General features: G+C 35.0%; 1 protein-coding gene across 1 annotated transcript in view; it reads right to left on the bottom strand.

The window, feature by feature from the left end:
• iqsec1b (IQ motif and Sec7 domain ArfGEF 1b) overlaps positions 1-18593 on the bottom strand; it is a 359306-nt gene that overhangs the window by 19931 nt on the left and 320782 nt on the right. The window contains 9 exon segments of the mRNA XM_056468517.1: positions 1695-1726; positions 1729-1830; positions 4088-4178; positions 4180-4266; positions 4268-4280; positions 6914-6936; positions 6938-7037; positions 10168-10329; positions 16756-18017. Coding sequence (XP_056324492.1) covers positions 1695-1726; positions 1729-1830; positions 4088-4178; positions 4180-4266; positions 4268-4280; positions 6914-6936; positions 6938-7037; positions 10168-10329; positions 16756-18017 — 1872 coding nt within the window.

The raw sequence follows: 18593 nt of genomic DNA on the forward strand, positions 1-18593 counted from the left end.
TATAGCAAACAAAATATTAAAAGCATGTCTGTCGTTACATTTGCATTACACTAAACATGCTGCCTCCTCTAAATAAGTTCTTATAGTTACATGACCATACATGCACACAATTGCAGTCACACACTGTGATAATTTAAGATATTAGATCTGTCATAAAGAAGAGCATCTTATAAATAAAGAACCTCAAAGACTCAATGTCATGTCTCTTGAGGAATAAAAAAAATGTTTGCAAATATGTCTGTGGGCAGGGTTTAAAAAGTTTGGGGCATAGTAATAGTAACATTATACTGCTGTATTCATTTTTATCAATAAGAGTTAGTCAATTAATGATAAATAAGAATATATGCTCTATATTATGCACTACATGAATGTTTATGAATTTTGTTTGGTTAGCTAACTACTACTAAAACTATTAACTTAACGAAATAGCATAGCCAGTGGTTTTATTTCAGGTTTTCTACAGATCTATTATACAAGGTTATTTTAGTACAGTTTTACAGCGTTTGATAGAGTTTCAACAGATAATCTAAGATAGTCATCGCATTTGTTTTACCAAATATAGTCTCTTCAGCAATAAACTATCCCTTTAAATGGCATCATCTGGTTGACTTTCTGTCCATAAGTCATCTTTAAAACAAAAACTACATTTTGCTGGTGTCAGAAACACAATTTAACCAACAGAAAATAGGTCATTTTTTTTCTTCTTCGAGTGGAAGTTATCCACCACACCTTTGTAATATATGCCTGTCAGTTAAAGTGTAGGCGATGAAGTAGTTGCCCGATATTGCCACAAAATAACAAACAAGAGCAATCCCCACCCAAAATTGAACAAAATAAGATCAAAACTTGTACTTTGCAAAAAGCTAGAGAACTACTAATGCCAACCTTCATCTTCTTACTTTATTAGCACACAAATTACTTTATTAAGCTGTACATTAAAGGGGACCTATATTATGTACTATGGAGACTACAGTGTTCATTTTGTGCGCCCTAAAACTCCGCATTTAGAATACTCTAAATTGCTGACAGCAGGTACGGTGAAACTTTATGCTAATGAGGAACAGATTGTCACTAATTGGCGTGGATTTCCCCCTCTGTTGACACGTTATAAAGAGAGAATGTCAACCAAAGTGTTTCCGCAGATATTTTTATCAAGTGTGATTATTAAAAAATAGAATTAGAGTCTGGCTAAATTTACACTGTTACCACACAACTGTGCTTTAAAATACTGATAAAAGTGATTGTGCATAATAGGTGCCCCTTTTATTAAAGCCCAATCATACAATGCTTATAATATCTTGGCAACATGGCACAGCATGAAATTGTTTGGCAACACGATTTAAAATAAAATAAAAGCAGTAAAAAATAAAAATAAGTTTTCATTGATTCTTATCTTTTTGAACATACAAATTTTAGCTGAATGGGCCTTTTTGCAGACGAACTGACCAGATAAAAAAAAAAACCTATAGATCTACACAGAATAGAGAAAGCATGAGGAGCCTGAGGAAAGAAACATGCTTAACCAACGATCGTGGATCATTTGACACCAATGGACCATGACAGCAATCGATAAAGGGTCGTTTCTAGAATGAGGGTCAATGTAAGTTCACAACATGATGGATAGAAATGGACTTGTCTTACAATGACGCCGCTGCAAAATGCCTTGGATAGTCAAAAGCGACAATGGCACTCACCGGCTTTTTGCCCACGATGAGTTTCTCCACCTCTGCACCTGGGACACGTGGTCTTCATTCGTCTTAAGCTCCCGTTTACGAATTCGCTCATAGATGCCCACTAACATCTCTCTCGGGATGTCCTCTCCATCGTCCACTCCTATGAATAAAGAAACATATAAATATTTAGGACATCTGTTGTGTATACTTTGGGATTTTTTTTTTTATTTAGAAACAAAAAGGTTCTATCTAAATTTAACTCTAACTTAGGTCTATTTGGTTCTCTTTGTGAATTCAATTAGAACTTTGAATGCAAACAAAAGGACCAATCAGGATCAGTCATAAAAGTGATTTAAATTAATGCTACCGGAAAATTAAAATACAGCAATTTCACATAAGAAGGCAAACCAAAAGATGCACACATTTAAGCACACATACTGAAGGCAAACTTACTAGACCTCCTTTGAAATATTAATCCTTTTTAAAAAGTGCAGTTTAATGCATAGATTTTCAACACCCCCCCCCCTCTGATGGTAGTACATAATATTTTACTAGTTATTTTGCTAAATATTACTATTCAGCTTAAAGTGTAGTTTAAAGGTTTAACTAGGTTAAATAGTTTACTAGTAATATCAGTTTGACAGACGAGGACTTTTCCAAGGCCAATCATTTCCAAGGCCAAGCTGGCAAGGATGTATTCCTCTGTTGACCTCATTTGTACAAGCAGCCACATGAGTCCATAAGTTTTGGTTGTGTCCCAGATTATCTGTATTTTGGTCAAGTATTTTTTTATATTACTCCACAATATTTTGTAAAGATGTTTGTGTAAATCCCTTAACTGCTGTCTTTGGTATTGTATATGAAAATAGTAATGTCAAAAAGTTAATTGGACTGCATTGCCTTTATTTATCAAGACGCTTGATTTTAATCAATTAGAAACAATCATTTCCCCTTTTTTTAAAACAGTGGTCCAATGATGTGTAGCATTTCCTAAATCTGGAAAAAATAAGGACTTCACTTAAATGGTTTTCTGGGTCCAAGTTCACTACCATGTGGCGTCCTTCATAAATTACTTCCAAAGCCAAATATAATTTATACTAAGAAGTTGTCTTCATTTTATATATTTTTTTGTCTTTGTTTATATGTACACAAGTTAAAGCACTTTGTTTTTATACAGTTGAAGTCAGAATTATTAGCCCCCCTTTGAATTCTCTTTTCTTTTTTAAATATTTCCCAAATGATGTTAAACAGAGCAAGGAATTTTTCATAGTATGTCTGATAATATTTTCTATTCTTGAGAAAGTCTTATTTGTTTTTAATTTCGGCTGGAATAAAAGCAGTTTTTAATTTTTTTAAAAAACCATTTTTTAAGGTCAAAATTATATAGCCATTTTATCCTATATTTTTTTCTGATAGACAAACCATCAGAACAAACCATTATTTTACAATAATTGCCTAATTACTCTAACCTGCTAGTTTAACCTAATTAAGCCTTTAAATGTCCTTTAAGCTGTATAGAAGTTTCTTGAAAAATAGTCATTATGGCAAGATAAAATAAATCAGCTATTAGAAGTTATTATGTTTAGAAATGCGTTGAAAAATACTTCTCTCCATTAAACAGAAAATGGGGAGAAAATAACAACAGGGGCTAATAATTCAGGGAGGCTAATAATTCTGACTTAAACTATATATATATATATATATATATATATATATATATATATATATATATATATATATATATATATATATATATAGGTGTGTGTGTGTGTGATTAATGAATGTATGTGTTTTTGACTTTTTAAATAAGTAAAAAGGAAAAAAGACATTAGTTTAACTACACTTAAGCGACAAGTAATTGAACAAGAGTTGTTTGACTGAAAAAAAAAAACTTAAGAAGGCTAATATTATTGACCTTAAAAAGGTTTTTATTTTAGCCAAACTAAAATTACTAAGACTTTCTCTAGAAGAAAAAAAGGAAATACAGTAAACATTTTCTTGCTAAACACCACTTTGGGAAATAATTTGAAAAAATATTTTAAAAATTCACAGGTTTCACAAATTCACAGCTAATAAATTTGCCTTCAAATGTATCTCAATGCAGAGATCCCAACATTTAACCCTTTTGAAAAAAAGAAAGCAACTGTATTACTGGATGGAACACTATCATCTTGATCAACATAAAAATGTAATTAGATGGTAATTTGTTCTTCAAAACTTACTAGACATGACTGGCTTCAATTTTTGTTGACAAAAGACAAACACTAAGCGCTCATCAATTATGATGATCCCAAATTGAACAAAATGTGGAATTTTTTTCCTTCATAATAATAACTTTTTTTGATAATAACTATGCGTAAGTCCCTAGAAAAAATGTGATGCTGCTCATACTACTGTGTAACTGGTAACAGAACCCCCCCCCGAATATGAATCTTATCCGCGAAGGTTCTTCACAAAGTCCTCTAGTTTCATCTTCCTCTCCGGCTTCACATTTGGGCTGTACATAATCTGTGTTGAGGAGTATGATGGCGAACGCCAGGATGAAGATGGTATCTGGGTTCCTAAACTGCCGCACTACCCCCGGGTTGCAGAGTGCAGTATCGCTGACTGAATGGAAAAAACAACAACAACAAATAACAAAAAAGAAACAAATGAATATGGCATGCCAGTTCCGCTGAATCAATAGCTGTTCAGGTGACTAATCGGTTCTAGATGCTCCAGCAGGATGGGACGATGCTAAAACTGAGCTAAAACAGAGCTATGTTCTTCAGATAACACTTGAGTGGTCTTTAAACAGTTCATTCGGAAAGAATACGTCTTGCTGAAAGGGTTTAGCTATAACATTATTTTTGAGGTCTAGCAGACGATCTTGGTGCACGTTTGTAAGCTCCTGCGATTGCTCAAATGACAGACAGTCCTTGAGAACCGATCGAACAATGTTCTCTGTGGGCTGAGAGAGGTTTTTTTGTCTGTTTTATGAAATCTAATGAATGCCAGATAAATGGTCTCTTGCTTCTTACTTGACATTAAAAAGGTTTAAGAGAAAATGCTAACGATCCATTGTGCAAATCATCAAGAATCTGATGGAGAAGGGGCAATTCATCCAAAAATAAAATACCTGTCGTCATTTACTCACACTTTACTGGTTTACACCTGGTTGACTTTCTTATTCTTTTGAGCCAAAGGAAAGATAATTTGAAGAAAGCCGAAAACCACTAGCAATTCACTTTCATAGTATTTGTCTTTCTACTATGCAGTCAATGGTTATAGGTTTTCTGTTTAACAGAAAAAAGAAACTTATGAAAATTAAAAACCAGTGAGTAAATGTGAGTTAATTTCATTTCTGGCTGAGTTACCTTTTAAGGGACAGCTTAAAAAAAAAATTACTTCAAGCTGATTTTACTTACCGGTAAGTCAAAGTATACTGCTGCTGCTACACGTTTATTTCATATTTTTTTTAATGCTACAGTGATCATAATATTCACATTGCATACATAGCAACATTTTTGACTGATAGATTTTGTAACGATACTGTCAATGAATAATTTATATATATGTTTTTAAGCTGTTCTTTTAGTTTTCCAGGCATTTGTTAAACTAGTAGACAAGTCAGTTACACATCATTTTTTGTTTAAACATTAATTCAAGAAATTGTGATTCACAACTCTAGTTTCCGCCTACATTCAAATGCATCATTTGTGAACACTTGTGTCCAAAATTTGTTATGATACTTCCCACTTATTTTGTAATGCTTTGGCAAAAGGCTGTTGCTTTTTGTAACTGAAAAGTGAATTTAGTGAATACTTTGTTCAGACTTGTTAGTAAGATTAAAACTAGCTACAAGTGGGGTTGTCGAGCACAATAAAATTTAAAACCAAAAAATAATAAAATATTTTAATATATATCCAAGTATATCCAAGTATTCATTCTGTCATTCTGTAGAACAGACCAATATTTAAATTATGGACTGAAAGATTTTTCAGCATGTTCATTATAAAATATTATTGTGATTATGAATCCCTGAATCTTTTAATCAATTTATTAGTCAGTTCACAAAATCATTCAAAATAAACCACTGCGGAGGTTGTAATCATACTATTTTTCATACTGTATCCCTTTTAAATGGAGAGTCCACCCAAAAAAAAAAAATCTCACCATTTGCTCACCTCAAGTGGTTATAAACCTTTTTAAGTTTCTCTATTCTGTTGAACCCCCATAATATTTTATACTGAAGTAAAAAATTTGAAACCTGTAAACACTGACCTCCATAGTATCAGTCTTCCTACAAAGTCAATGGTTACAGATTTTCAGCTTTCCTCAAAATATCTTTTTTTGTGAAGATACACTACCTGACAAGTCTTGTCATCAATCCCAGTTGTAAGAGCAACAAATAATAACTTGACTTCTAGTTGATCATTTGGAAAAGTGGCAAAAGATTTTTCCAATGAATCATCTGTTGCATCCCAGTCATCACAATACTGCAGAAGACCTATTGGAACCTGGATATGAGTGGATATCAACATCAACAGCCCGAGGTATCAAGACATTTGTGCCCAATTGCATTACAAACACAAGAGAGGGCAAATTCTTAAAAAGAATATCACTTCTTCTCATACTCAGCCTCAACCTCAAAGATCTGAAAGCAAAGTAGGTCAAGGTACTCCAAGATTGGCCAGCCCAGTCACCAGACATGAACATTATAGAGCATTCTGTGGTAAGATGAAGGAGGAGGCATTGAAGATGAATTCAAAAAATCTTGACGATCTCTGGGAGTCTTGCAAGAACGCTTTCTTTGCCATTCCAGATGACTGGAATGAGTCATTGCAGAGATGTAATGGATGCAGTCCTCCAAGCTCATGAGAGTCATACACAATATGATTCTTTTCCACAGCACCATGACTATATTCTATACTGTACATTATTTCTGTTAAGTGACAAGACTTTTGTCTAAGCAAAGTCAAACCTTACTGTCCTAATTAAATAATTAAAAATCAAGGCATGACCAATTTTATTTTGGTAAAATAAGCGTAATCTAGAGGCCTTGCCTTTCATTTAAGCCACTTCTGATACCACAATATTAGATAATAGAATTTGTTGCTCCTAACTTGGATAGGCGACAAGACTTTTGTCAGGTAGTGTACTCAAAAAGGTTTTAAACAAGTAAAGGGAGAGTAAAATATGATATATCATGTATTATAATATACATTTTTTGGTAACACATAAAATGATCTGTTTTTCACCTGAAGGCTTCAATGAGTCTCTCCGACTTTCTGTGCCTCTCCCTGCACCCGGATATGTGCCTGGAATTTTCTCAAGGCTTCATCCAGCTCCATTGCAGAGAAATCCATCTCATCTACCACACAGCTGGAAAAAGGTAATGAACAAATGAGTCAACGGACTGCCACATTCTTTCCTGTACTGTAATATAAGAGGAATGGCTTATTCCACCCAGTCTTCTGGAAGAAAACACAATTGATTCAGTGCACTTTATTAATTATCACAGCACACTCAAGAGTGGTCACTGCTTTTAGGCTACAGGAAAAGAGAGACAAATTTAGTCTTTCAGATAAAAGCAAGTTCTATCACTCTCTAAATCACAATCATGGGCCATACAAAGCAATCGGAGGGACATTTTGCTCCAGGGAAACTCAAGAGCGCATTTGATCTCACATGTCAAGATTTACAGATTTCAAGAAGTGGCTTAAAAAAATGCTGTCAGACTGAGCTGAACACAGACTGCGTGGCCTTATCTGTCCCCATTATCTTGACTGTTACTGTCAGACTGAAAAGGGAGGACGAAGTTAACTTAAGAGTGAAAATGATTTGATTCACTCGCAGACATTCGGTATTGGAAAAGTACTGCATGAACCCAGACACCTCAGTCAATACGTATAAAGCAGTGCAAGAGTCCATATATCAACTCTGTCTCACACTTTAATCCCAACAAAAGACTAAATGGAATAAATGTTTGTCATTTGGAGACTAATTTCACTGGATCGCTAACAATTAGACAAATGGTTGCGGTTGGAATAACAATGAATCAGGTTTTAAAGACAATAGCATGGGATGTTTTCCACCCTTGATCCCAAATGCAGTCATCACGTAATGGTTGTGGGTACAATTGTAAAGAACCAGTTTCTGAGACAATGGACTGTGATGTTTTCTACCTTTGATCCTTCATGCACTCAAAGCTACAAGAGCTTGAAAGGAGTGGACGTAGTGGTCAGTTTGGCTTTTCGGGGCACACATAAATTCATACAGGCTCCAGGATTCTGGCAGAATGCAATTTAACTAGTAATTTGGCTGTGGTGAGGATGGTGAAAAAATAATCACAGACAAGCATCCTAAAATGGAAGATTCTCATCATGGAATTGTTTTTATTTGTTATTTTTTGTGCATTTAAAATAAAATATGGTTTACACTGATTGGAGATTGAATAACAAGGATGAAGAAACACATTATGGCATCTGCCGTGTAATTATTTCCATTTATAGGGAATTAGCTTATTTTTGTAATAAAACAAAAAACATATCACAGCCATATCACCCTGCAGCCCAAGACCGGTTACTCATTAAAGCTAAGCAGGGCTGAACCTGGCCAGTACCTGGATGGGAGACCACATGGGAAAACTAGGTTGCTGTTGGAAGTGGTGTTAGTGAGGCCAGCAGGAAGTGCTCAATCTTTGGTCTATGTGAGTCCTAATGCCCCAGTAAAAAGTTAAGGTGACACCAAAACTGTCAGTGAGCACCATCTTTCAGCTGAGAGGTTAAACCGAGGTCCTGATACTCTGTGGTCATTAAAAAACCCATGGCACATCTCGTAAAGAGTAGGGGTGTAACCTCTGTGTCCTGGCTAAATTCCCTCCATCGACCCTTACGATCATGCCCTAGCAATCATCCCCATTCACCAAATTAGCTGTATCACTGTCTCTCTACTCCACCTATAGCTGGTGTGTGGTGAAGCGCACTGGCGCCAATTGTCTGTGGTTGCCGAGGCATCAACCAAGTGATGCTGCACACTGGTTGTGGTATGAGAGACCCCTCTCATGATTGTTAAGCGCTTTGGGTGAATGGCCATACACAATAATGCGCTATATACATCCACATTACTTACTTACTTACTTAATTACTGGCTCTTGTACAAAACAAACAAACAAATATTATGAGAAAAATGATAAGAAAATAACATATTTTAAGTAACTTTGCCCATCCGCAACCCTTATAACCCAGAACAAAACAAAAAGAAGCAAAAAGAATAGTAAAATGTTTTACATGTGTAAATTACCAGCTACATATCTAAAATAAATGCTCAACTCATGGAAAAGTCCAAGGCGAAACAAGACAAAAAGAAAATAATACATATATTTACCCTCTACCGCACAGTTTTGCCATATGGCAACATGATGTTTATGTTCACTTTCCTGCCACTGTTTCTTTAAGACCAACATTTAAATTTTTTTGTTGGAAAGAGCAGACCTTAGTTTAGCCAATGATGTGCTTTAGTTAAGTCACATGACGTGCAGTGCTTTCTATGGCATGATTTCTGACAGACTGGTGTTTTATTGTTAGTAGTTGCTGAATGCAAATGAAAACGTCAATACAAACAAAGGATCAACTGATGTCAGATCCACAAACAAATCTGAAACATCACCTCCAGTAAGTTGTAAGTGACATATTCACAGCTCAAAATAGTTTTCTCAAATAGTTTTATATAAATCGATCAAATGTATGTGTTGCCAATTGGAAATGTGTAATATGCAATAGGTTAGCAAGCTAGCAAGGTCAGCTGTGATCTTTTAAGTTGTAACAATAACAACATGCATGCTAGTAGTATAATGTTGTAGTCATATGTTAGCCCTATTCTGATGCATCTGGATAAATTAGACTTGTTATTTATTTGTTATAATATTTACTAGAGGAAATATTTATATCTACTGTATGTTGTATACATGAAAATACAATATTATGTTTGTTTTCAATAATATTCAGCAATAAGAATGGAATAAATAAAAGCTGTTGGCGTAACAGTTGTTGGAAAGTATGTTTAAGGTGACATTTATAAGTTCTGTGTTCAAGCTATAATACTGCAACACCAGTTAAATCAAAACAAACAACATTTTAAACAACAAATTATTAATTATAAGGAAAGTTCTAAATTAGAAATTTCTAAGTTAGATTCACTATTGGACGTTGTTTCCATATGACAACATATCATAAAGTTCCTTAAAAAAATCCCCCATTTTTTTAACAGCACTTCAAGTTAAGCCATTCTAAGAAAAGGAAAAACAGTTAAATATATATATTTAATATAGATATATATCTATATATATATATATATATATATATATATATATATATATATATATATATATTATATATATATATATATAGATCTATCATAATGATTGCGGTAGAGGGTTAAATATAAAAATGAAATAAAACATACTGCAACAAAACACATATGTGATTTTCACGGACTTGAATGACTGAACTACTCAAGAACATCTCTGTTGAATTGTTTTCTGCCTGTTGCCCAGGACTCGCCAATCATCTGTCGACTCAACCCTTTTCTCTGTAACAGGAAATGGGCAACTCCCACAGGTGTGTCTGGGACAAATCCTCGCTCAATCAGGTACTGGATGCCTTTTTCTGGTTTCCTAATGACAATAAAAGAAGATCAAACGTCTGAACAGTGCACGTACTGGTCCCAATGTGTGACTAAGCAGCTCTCAGATCAAGTATGCTCTTGTGGCGGACCGTTACCACAAGATTAAAAGGACTTAATGGCCAAAACTGGCAAATCCACAATCATCCAAGATTAGAGGCTTCGACTTGAAACAAAGCCTTTTAAACGAACAAACATTATAAAACATAAAAATGCCCAGCAGTTTCAACCAGCACATTATTCCATCAGTAAGAAATTATTCTTATTTGAAATACCTCATGAGTGCAAAACAGTGAAGAATAATGTTCCTACTTTTTAAAGAATATAGAGTTGAAGTCAAAATTATTAGCCGACCAGTCATTGTTTTTCTTTTTCAAACATTTCACAAATGATGTTTAACAGAGCAAGGAATTTTTCACAGTATTTCCTATAATATTTTTTCTTCTGGAGAAAGTCTTATTTGTTTTATTTTGGCTAGAATAAAAACAGTTTTTAATTTTTTTAAAATTAAAATTAAATATTTTTTTCGATTGTCTACAGAACAAACCATTCTTATACAACGACTTGCCTAATTACCCTAACTAGCCTAATTAACCTAGTTAAGCCTTTAAATTGCACTGTAAGCTGAATGCTACTCCGTTAAAATAGTTGGGTTGAAAATACCCCAAGTTATAACCCAACTATGGGTTATTATAGCACGTTCCAACTATGGGTTATTATAGCACGTTCTAACTATGGGTTATTTAACCCATGCATTGGGTTACTTTGATTGAATGTTATTTTTTCCATTCTGTTATTACTATTGCTACTATTACTAGTACCACTATTAATTTTCTATGATGGCTGTGTAATAAATAACATAACAACATGCTTTATTTTCATTGCATTTTAAGTTCCAGACACTTAAGGGTTTTTACACTCTAAAAAGTGTTGAGTTATTTTATTTAACCCAATGGTTGAGTTAAAATATTTGGTGCTTTGTTGAGTTATTTTTGAACCTTTATTGGGTTATTTATTAATAACTTTAAGGTTAAATATTTAGAATTTCAACAGTCAACTAATTTAACTGACACTGAACAGCTGTATTAATATGCGTACGTAATGTTGTTTTTGCATTGTAAAGTTTATTTAAGCTCTAACGCAATAATATTGTTTTTTTATTTTTTTTATTTACCGCCCTGTGTCGTGTTTTTATATCCGTTTCATCAGAACTCTTAATTATTTATGATATAAACATGCGCTTCATAGCCGATCAATATTAAACGGATGAAAACCCTTACTGTAAGTGTCTGGAACTTAAAATGTAATAAAAAATAAAGCATTTTCAATATTTTTAAAAAACTGCATGTTATTTATTTACACAGCCATTATATCAAATTAATAATAGTACTAGTAATAGTAGCAATAGTAATACCAGAATGGAAAAACACATTTCATCAAAATAGCCCAATGCATTGGGTTAAATTATATAACACATGCACTGGGTTAAAATAACACATCGTTTGGAAGGTGCTATAGGATCTTATAGTTGGGTTATTTTTAACCCAACTATTTTTAACGGAGTACAGTTCAAGTCAAAATTATTTGCCCTCCTGTGAAGTTTTATTTTCTTTTTCAAATGTTTAACACAGCAAGACATTTTTACAGTATTTCCTAAAAAATCTGTTCTTCTGAAGAAAGTGTTATTGTTTTATTCTACTAGAATAAAAGCAGTTTAAAAAAAAAACATTTTAAAGTCAAAATTATTAACCCTCTCAGGCAATATTTTTTTCCATTGTCTACAGAATAAACCATTGTAATACAATAACTTGCCTTAATTACACCAACTTGCCTAATTGACCTTTTTAAGCCTTTAAATTGCACTGTAAGCTGAATATTGCTCAGTTAAAATAGTTGGGTTAAAAATACCCCAACATATAACCTAACTATAGGTTATTATACCTTCCCAACTATGGTTTATTTTAAACCAATGCATTGGGTTACTTTGATTAAATGTTATTTTTTCCATTCTGGTATTATTATTGCTACTATTACTAGTACTACTATTAATTTTATATGATGGCTGTGTAAATAAATAACATAACAAAATGCTTTATTTTCATTACATTTTAAGTTCCAGATATTTAAGGGTTTTATTATTATTATTTATTTTAGTATATTTTTAACTCAATGGGTTAAACAACTCAACGTTTTTTGGAGTGTAGTTTTACTGTCATCATGGCAAAGATAAAATAAATCAGTTATTAGAAATGAGTTATTAAACTGTTATGTTTAGAAATGTGTTGAACAATATTTCTTCCGTTAAACAGAAAATTGGGGGAAAAATATACAGCGTGGCTAATAATTCACGAGGGCTTAATAATTCTGACTTTAAACTGTATATATTTAAAAATAATAAACAATTTGTTTTGATTCGCATGCTTAGATGGTAACTGTGGTAATGAGAGCGCGATGCTTTCCTTGATCAGCAGCACAACTAACTAACACTGCTCTCATCATGATTCTAATTGCTTGATCGCTAATCAAATTTAGAGTGAGTGGCAATCAAACAGGCGGTGGGACACACATGCACACAGACACGTACTGCATAATAAATGAGCCAAATTATAATGAATGTCTGAAAAGGGAAAACACAGATCTATTTGCATTTTGTGCTTGGTCTAAAGGATAATTGAAAAAACATTAGCTGCTCCGGCATTGTTCACGGCATAAGATCACAGCTATTAACGCAGCTCTGATTGGTGCTAATGAAAATCATTACTCAATGGCATCTAAATTTGATGCTTCCAACCAAAGCATGCAAGTCGTGTGGAAATGAGGAGCTGAGTATTTTTTTTTTTGAGTTAGAGTTAGGCATGTTTCTAATAGATAATGGGTTTTTTTCTAACTTGTTTCTACTGCGCAGTAGGTACAATATAGTACGATTATGGGTCACCCTGATCAGGCTTGCATTTCCAATGCCAAACAGTACACTCAAAAAAAAAAACATTGAGTTATTTATTTAACCCAAAGGTTAAGTTCAACATATTTGGAGCTTTGTTGGGTTATTTTAACCTTTATTAGGTTATTATTTATTAACTCAACCAGTTGGGTTAAAAATTTGGTGCTTTGTTGGGTTATTTTTAACCCTTTTTTGGTTATTTATTTATTGACTCAACCAGTTGGGTTAAAAATTTTAAATTTTAATAGGAAGCTGATTTAACTGACACTGAACAGCTGTATTAATATGTGTATGTAATGTTTTTGTATTAGGAAGTTTATTTAAGCTCTAACGCAATATTAATATTATTTTTTATCAAATGACCTCTCCCTGTCATGATTTTCAGAAGCAATTCCCAGAACTCTTAATTATTGATGAAACAAACGCTTGCTTCATAGCTGATCTGTTAAAACGGATAAAAAACACTTTCTCTACCTCCCGTGTTCAGGAAATGATACATATTTGGAATATACACATTTTCTGTGTCATTCTCGGCTTTAGGACCCAGCAGAGACATTACCTGGTGTCATATCTTGGTTAAGGTATTAAATTATATAACCCATGCATTGGGTTAAAATAACTCATAGTTGGGAAAGTGGCTATAATAACCTTTAGTTGGGTTATATTTGAGGTATTTTAACCCAACTATTTAACTGAGTATCTTTACTTGGTATGTAGCCATGGTGTACACCAAAAAGTTGCAATCAGCATAATTTTTCATTGAAGAAGAAGGAGTTTATTATCACAAGGCGCCTTTTAAACAGTTAAGTTCATTATTTCAAATGTAGTTCTGGACAAAAACAGTTCTGGACTTGCCGATGTTCTTCCGCACAATATACGCCATCACAAGATCTATTCAGCGATACTCTTTCTTCCACATCCGGCCTTATGCTGCATCACGTCACATTTCGTTCCTCACTCTTTTTCTGACTCTACCGACTCAGAGTACTACAACCCTCCTCCTTTATATTCTCACCCCGTTGCCCCTTGATGTCCAATGGGTGGAGGCCAATTAAAACATTTTCCGACAACCTTGACTACCGTCAAAACGTGTGATAAGCACATGCAAATTGAGAAAGGAGTGCGCCTCATGCTATCCATATTATACGTGACAAGAATGGCCCCGTAAACAACAAAAAACAAACAGCAGATCCTGTTCTTGCTTCTTTGGCATGTGGTAGTTAGTCAGAAGAAAGACAAGCTTGGTTTGAGTGTGGTTCATTGCTGCACACTGTCATTGTATTATAGTGAATGTGTATATTAAAAATGGAGATTCTTGTGTTGTTGTTACCTCTGGACTTGTTGCAAGTAAAAGCGATGATTCTTTGTTAGCCAATCGTAGTATTCAGTCTTGCGTTTCCTTTTTGGTGCTATACCCCAGCAAGCATTTTTTGCTTTTTAAAGATGTCTAATAGATGTCTAAATATAGTTGTCTTGGCTACAAAAAGGCTAAATTTGGGCTGTCAGTGAAAATTTAGTAGACGTCTAAGAATAGGCCAAAACTAGACTAGTCATCAAATAAACAGAAATGAATCACTACACATATAAAGTCTGTCTAATCTGTCTATTTGACAGCTAGTCTATTTTTGGCTTATTATTAGATTTTCACTGACAGCCCAAGTTAGCCTTGTTTTAGTCTTGCTGTCTATGTTTAGATGCCTAATAGACATCTATTAAACACAAAAATGTTTGCTGGGACTGTATCCTTAAAAAGAATCCCAATTAAGTGGTATGTTACTGTTCACTGTTTGGTAATTCCAACAATGGGTATGGAAATAAAAGAATTATTTGTTTCTAATTATTTCCCAAATGATGTTTAACAGAGCAAAAAAATTTTCATAGTATTTGCTATAATATTTTTTCTTAGTCTTGTTTGTTTTATTTATTATAAAGTCTTATTTGTTTTATTTTGGCTAGAATAAAAATTGTTTTAAATGTTTTTTAAACTATTTTAATATTATTAGCCCTCTTAAGCAATATATTTTTTGATTGTCTGCAGAAGAAACTACTGTTATACAATGACTTGCCTATAATTACCCTAACTTGCCTAATTAACCTAATTAAGCCTTTAAATTGCACCTTAAGCTGAATGCTTGTATCTTGAAAAAATTGCAGTAAAATATTTTGTGCTATTGATATTTTGTGCAAAGATAAAAGAAATCAGTTATTATAAATGTCATATTAAATCTATTAAGTTCAGAAATGGGTTGATAAAAAAAATCTTTTTTCCGTTAAACAGAATAAAGGGCCATTAATAATTCAGGAGGGCTAATAATCCTGACTTCAACTGTGTAAATACAGTTATTTTCCTCCCTGTAAATAAGGAAAGGGAAATAAATACAATAGAATAAAAATATGAAACAAACTGTGCTTTAAGCATCTTTACTGTAAGAAAGAAACTTTAATTATAGCTACAAAAGTCCTTCAGTCAAGAGCAGCAAGTCATTTTCCCTTTTTGTAGTTTGATTAATGATAAAAACAGTCACAGCAGGAAAATTGCACGCTGTCACTTTAAGAAGAGTACGGTCCTGATTTATGGTTTCACTTTCACATGTCTTTTCATTCTCAACTCATTTGTTTATTACATAAATGAGGATTAATATGAATATTCACTAAACACTGCGTTTGACACAAATTTGCATGTATTTGAGCATTAAAGCACTCACATTAAGATGACTAGATTTGTGTGCTCTGCTCGCCTCTGAGGCTGAGCGCATTCACACACCAGCATGCAATCTCTTTTGCGCTTTTAAAAACATGAATGATTCGAATGTACATAAATGAATGATGTGCATCCCAAGCTGCAAAAGATACATTACAGTACGTACTTTTAGTCATTTTCACGTGAAACTGAGCTTTGGAGAGCAACAAATGTTTACAAGTGGAAAGGGGGCGGTATATGATGCAATAATCGTTTTATCTCGATTAATGTTTTTTCATAACCGTTAGAAGCCAAAATCGAAATCGTAACTGAATTTTCGATTAATTGAAGAGCCCTACTGTATTCCAGACATAATAACAAAAGCATCTGTGCAAGAAACCAAGGTCACTCAGTACATGAGGAATTTGCTGGTCTGCATCTGAAACCATCTCTATGCAAAATCCATCTCAAATAATCAGGAATTTACATTGGATTTAAGTATGTTTATTTTATCTAACTTCACACTGAACAATGTGTTTACCAGTATAAAACTGCTTGGCTTGGAAGTGACCTCTGAGTAAGCATTGCTAGACTACTAATGAAAGATCTACACTTCACTTAAATTGCATTTATGTGACAGTGCCTTCACAGTTACTGGGTATAAATTGCACAAGAAGCAGGACATGGAAATCCCAGAGTAGATTTGGAGCTGATGCTTTGCACAACTGCTGTCAATCCACCCTCATATTCTTTTCCCAACAAGCTTTCAACAGCCAAAAGCATGCATTCACACTTACTTGTTGAAAAGGTTCAGGCCAATGCGATAGTGCCTCTTGCGGATGATATCATTGCTAAATGCTGGCGAGTCCCAACTGTTTCGTGTCTCCTTATGATACGTCTGCTTACTGAGAGTCTGCTCTCGAAGACTGTCCCTGGACGAGGACTCCGAACTGCAGTTGATCGTATCATTGGAATTGGAAGTGCTGTTGATGCTGTCATTATCACCATCAGAGAAGTCAGACTCGGATTTGCTTTGCCGGTTGGCGGTGCCATTGATAGCCAGGTGGCTTTCCAGCTGCCGCGGCCGATGGCGGGGAGCATCATCCTCTCTTGCCGGCCCCCGTGGTGGTAGTGCCTGAGAAGGGATGTGTTTGGGGCTGCCCTGCTGGCTGGCAATGCCTCGATCGTAAGCGTTCTGTCTCTTAAGAGAGCTTCGGTCAGAACGGTCACTTAACTCAACAGAGCTATCACTCGGAGGTTCGATAGTGAGCAGGGGAAGGTGGTCTATTCTCAATCTCTGCTCTTGACACTCCAGAGATGGGGTGCTGCGGCAGCTAGTGTCCGTGTCTGCTTTTTCATCCTTATGAGCTAGAGACCAGTAGTCCTGCGAAGAGTTCAAAGAACGTAGACGGAGGTCTGACTCAGTGCTAGAGGGTCGGTCAACTGATTGTGATAAAGGAAGTGGTGGGGAGAGTTCTTCCTCATCTATATAAAGTGTCACATCGCTGTAGGAGGCTGTCATCTCATCTCGCTTTCGGTGCTCGCTACCGTGGGAAGGCTTGACCTGGTAGGTAACCTCTTGCTCCAAGTCTGGATGACCTCTGGTTGTTTCTGACTGTCCCTCATCTCCGTGTAGGCTGCGACAGTTCAGTGCATCATCTATCGATTCTGCCAATGACTTCACTTGTCGAGAGAAAACATCCTCCAGTTCTGTAATGGCGTCTGTGAAATCGCTCTGGACCGCAGGTGACTTCATGTTGGCGGGGACCATCTCACCGCGCTCCGATTGTACCAATGCTCCTAGTTTAGAACCATCATCTGTAAGAGACACCTGCTTGCCCTCAAAGTATGAACTGTGGACTTTTTCAGGTCCTTCAAATGAAAACTGCATTCTCATATTGGATAAAACTATGCGTCGGGACATGCGGTTCTCTGACATAGAACTCCGAAGGCGCTCAAAGTTCTTGTTCATCTGATACTGGCGGAATGCAGTCTGGATTGTTCGTGCAGCATGTCGGGTTATAAAACGCCCTCCATACTTCCGCTCCAGCATCTCCACCTGTGGAAACAAAGATGAAGCATAATTTTTTGTAAAAATAGCATTCCCTGTCATACAAATGTCCCTCCTTCTTTAGACTCAAGTAATTTTTTGTTGATGGGACTTGAACATAATTTTGTCCTCTCTTCCATGATCAAATAAAACAAATAAAAGCCACACATGGTACTAACCATTAAAGCCAAGGTATTTTGACAGGTAAGATTGATAAAACTCACCATTTCATACCCTATAAAGGCATCATGGACCGAGAAAGGCTTTTAGCATGGCAGCTAAGCAATCAGTCGTAACCTTCTTTAATGCAAAAGCCAGCCCAAGACCTTTTTAGCCTGAAGAATAGGCAGAACTAATCACATTTCTCAGCTCTGCTGGGACCTCACACAGAGACGATGGGCAGCATGCCTCTGGATAGTACCGCAGCACCCTCACTCTGAATAAGGATCACTCTCCCAGCATGCACTGAGTTATGATTCTCATCTCCCAAGTTCTCTCATTGATCTCATATCAACCTTTGGGCTTATTAAATTTCTTCATATGGAAGACAGGCAGTCACCACAAGCAACTTGAAGGAATTAATGT

The sequence above is a fragment of the Danio aesculapii genome, chromosome 11 (assembly GCF_903798145.1).
Source record: "Danio aesculapii chromosome 11, fDanAes4.1, whole genome shotgun sequence".
Taxonomy (NCBI): Eukaryota; Metazoa; Chordata; class Actinopteri; order Cypriniformes; family Danionidae; genus Danio; species Danio aesculapii.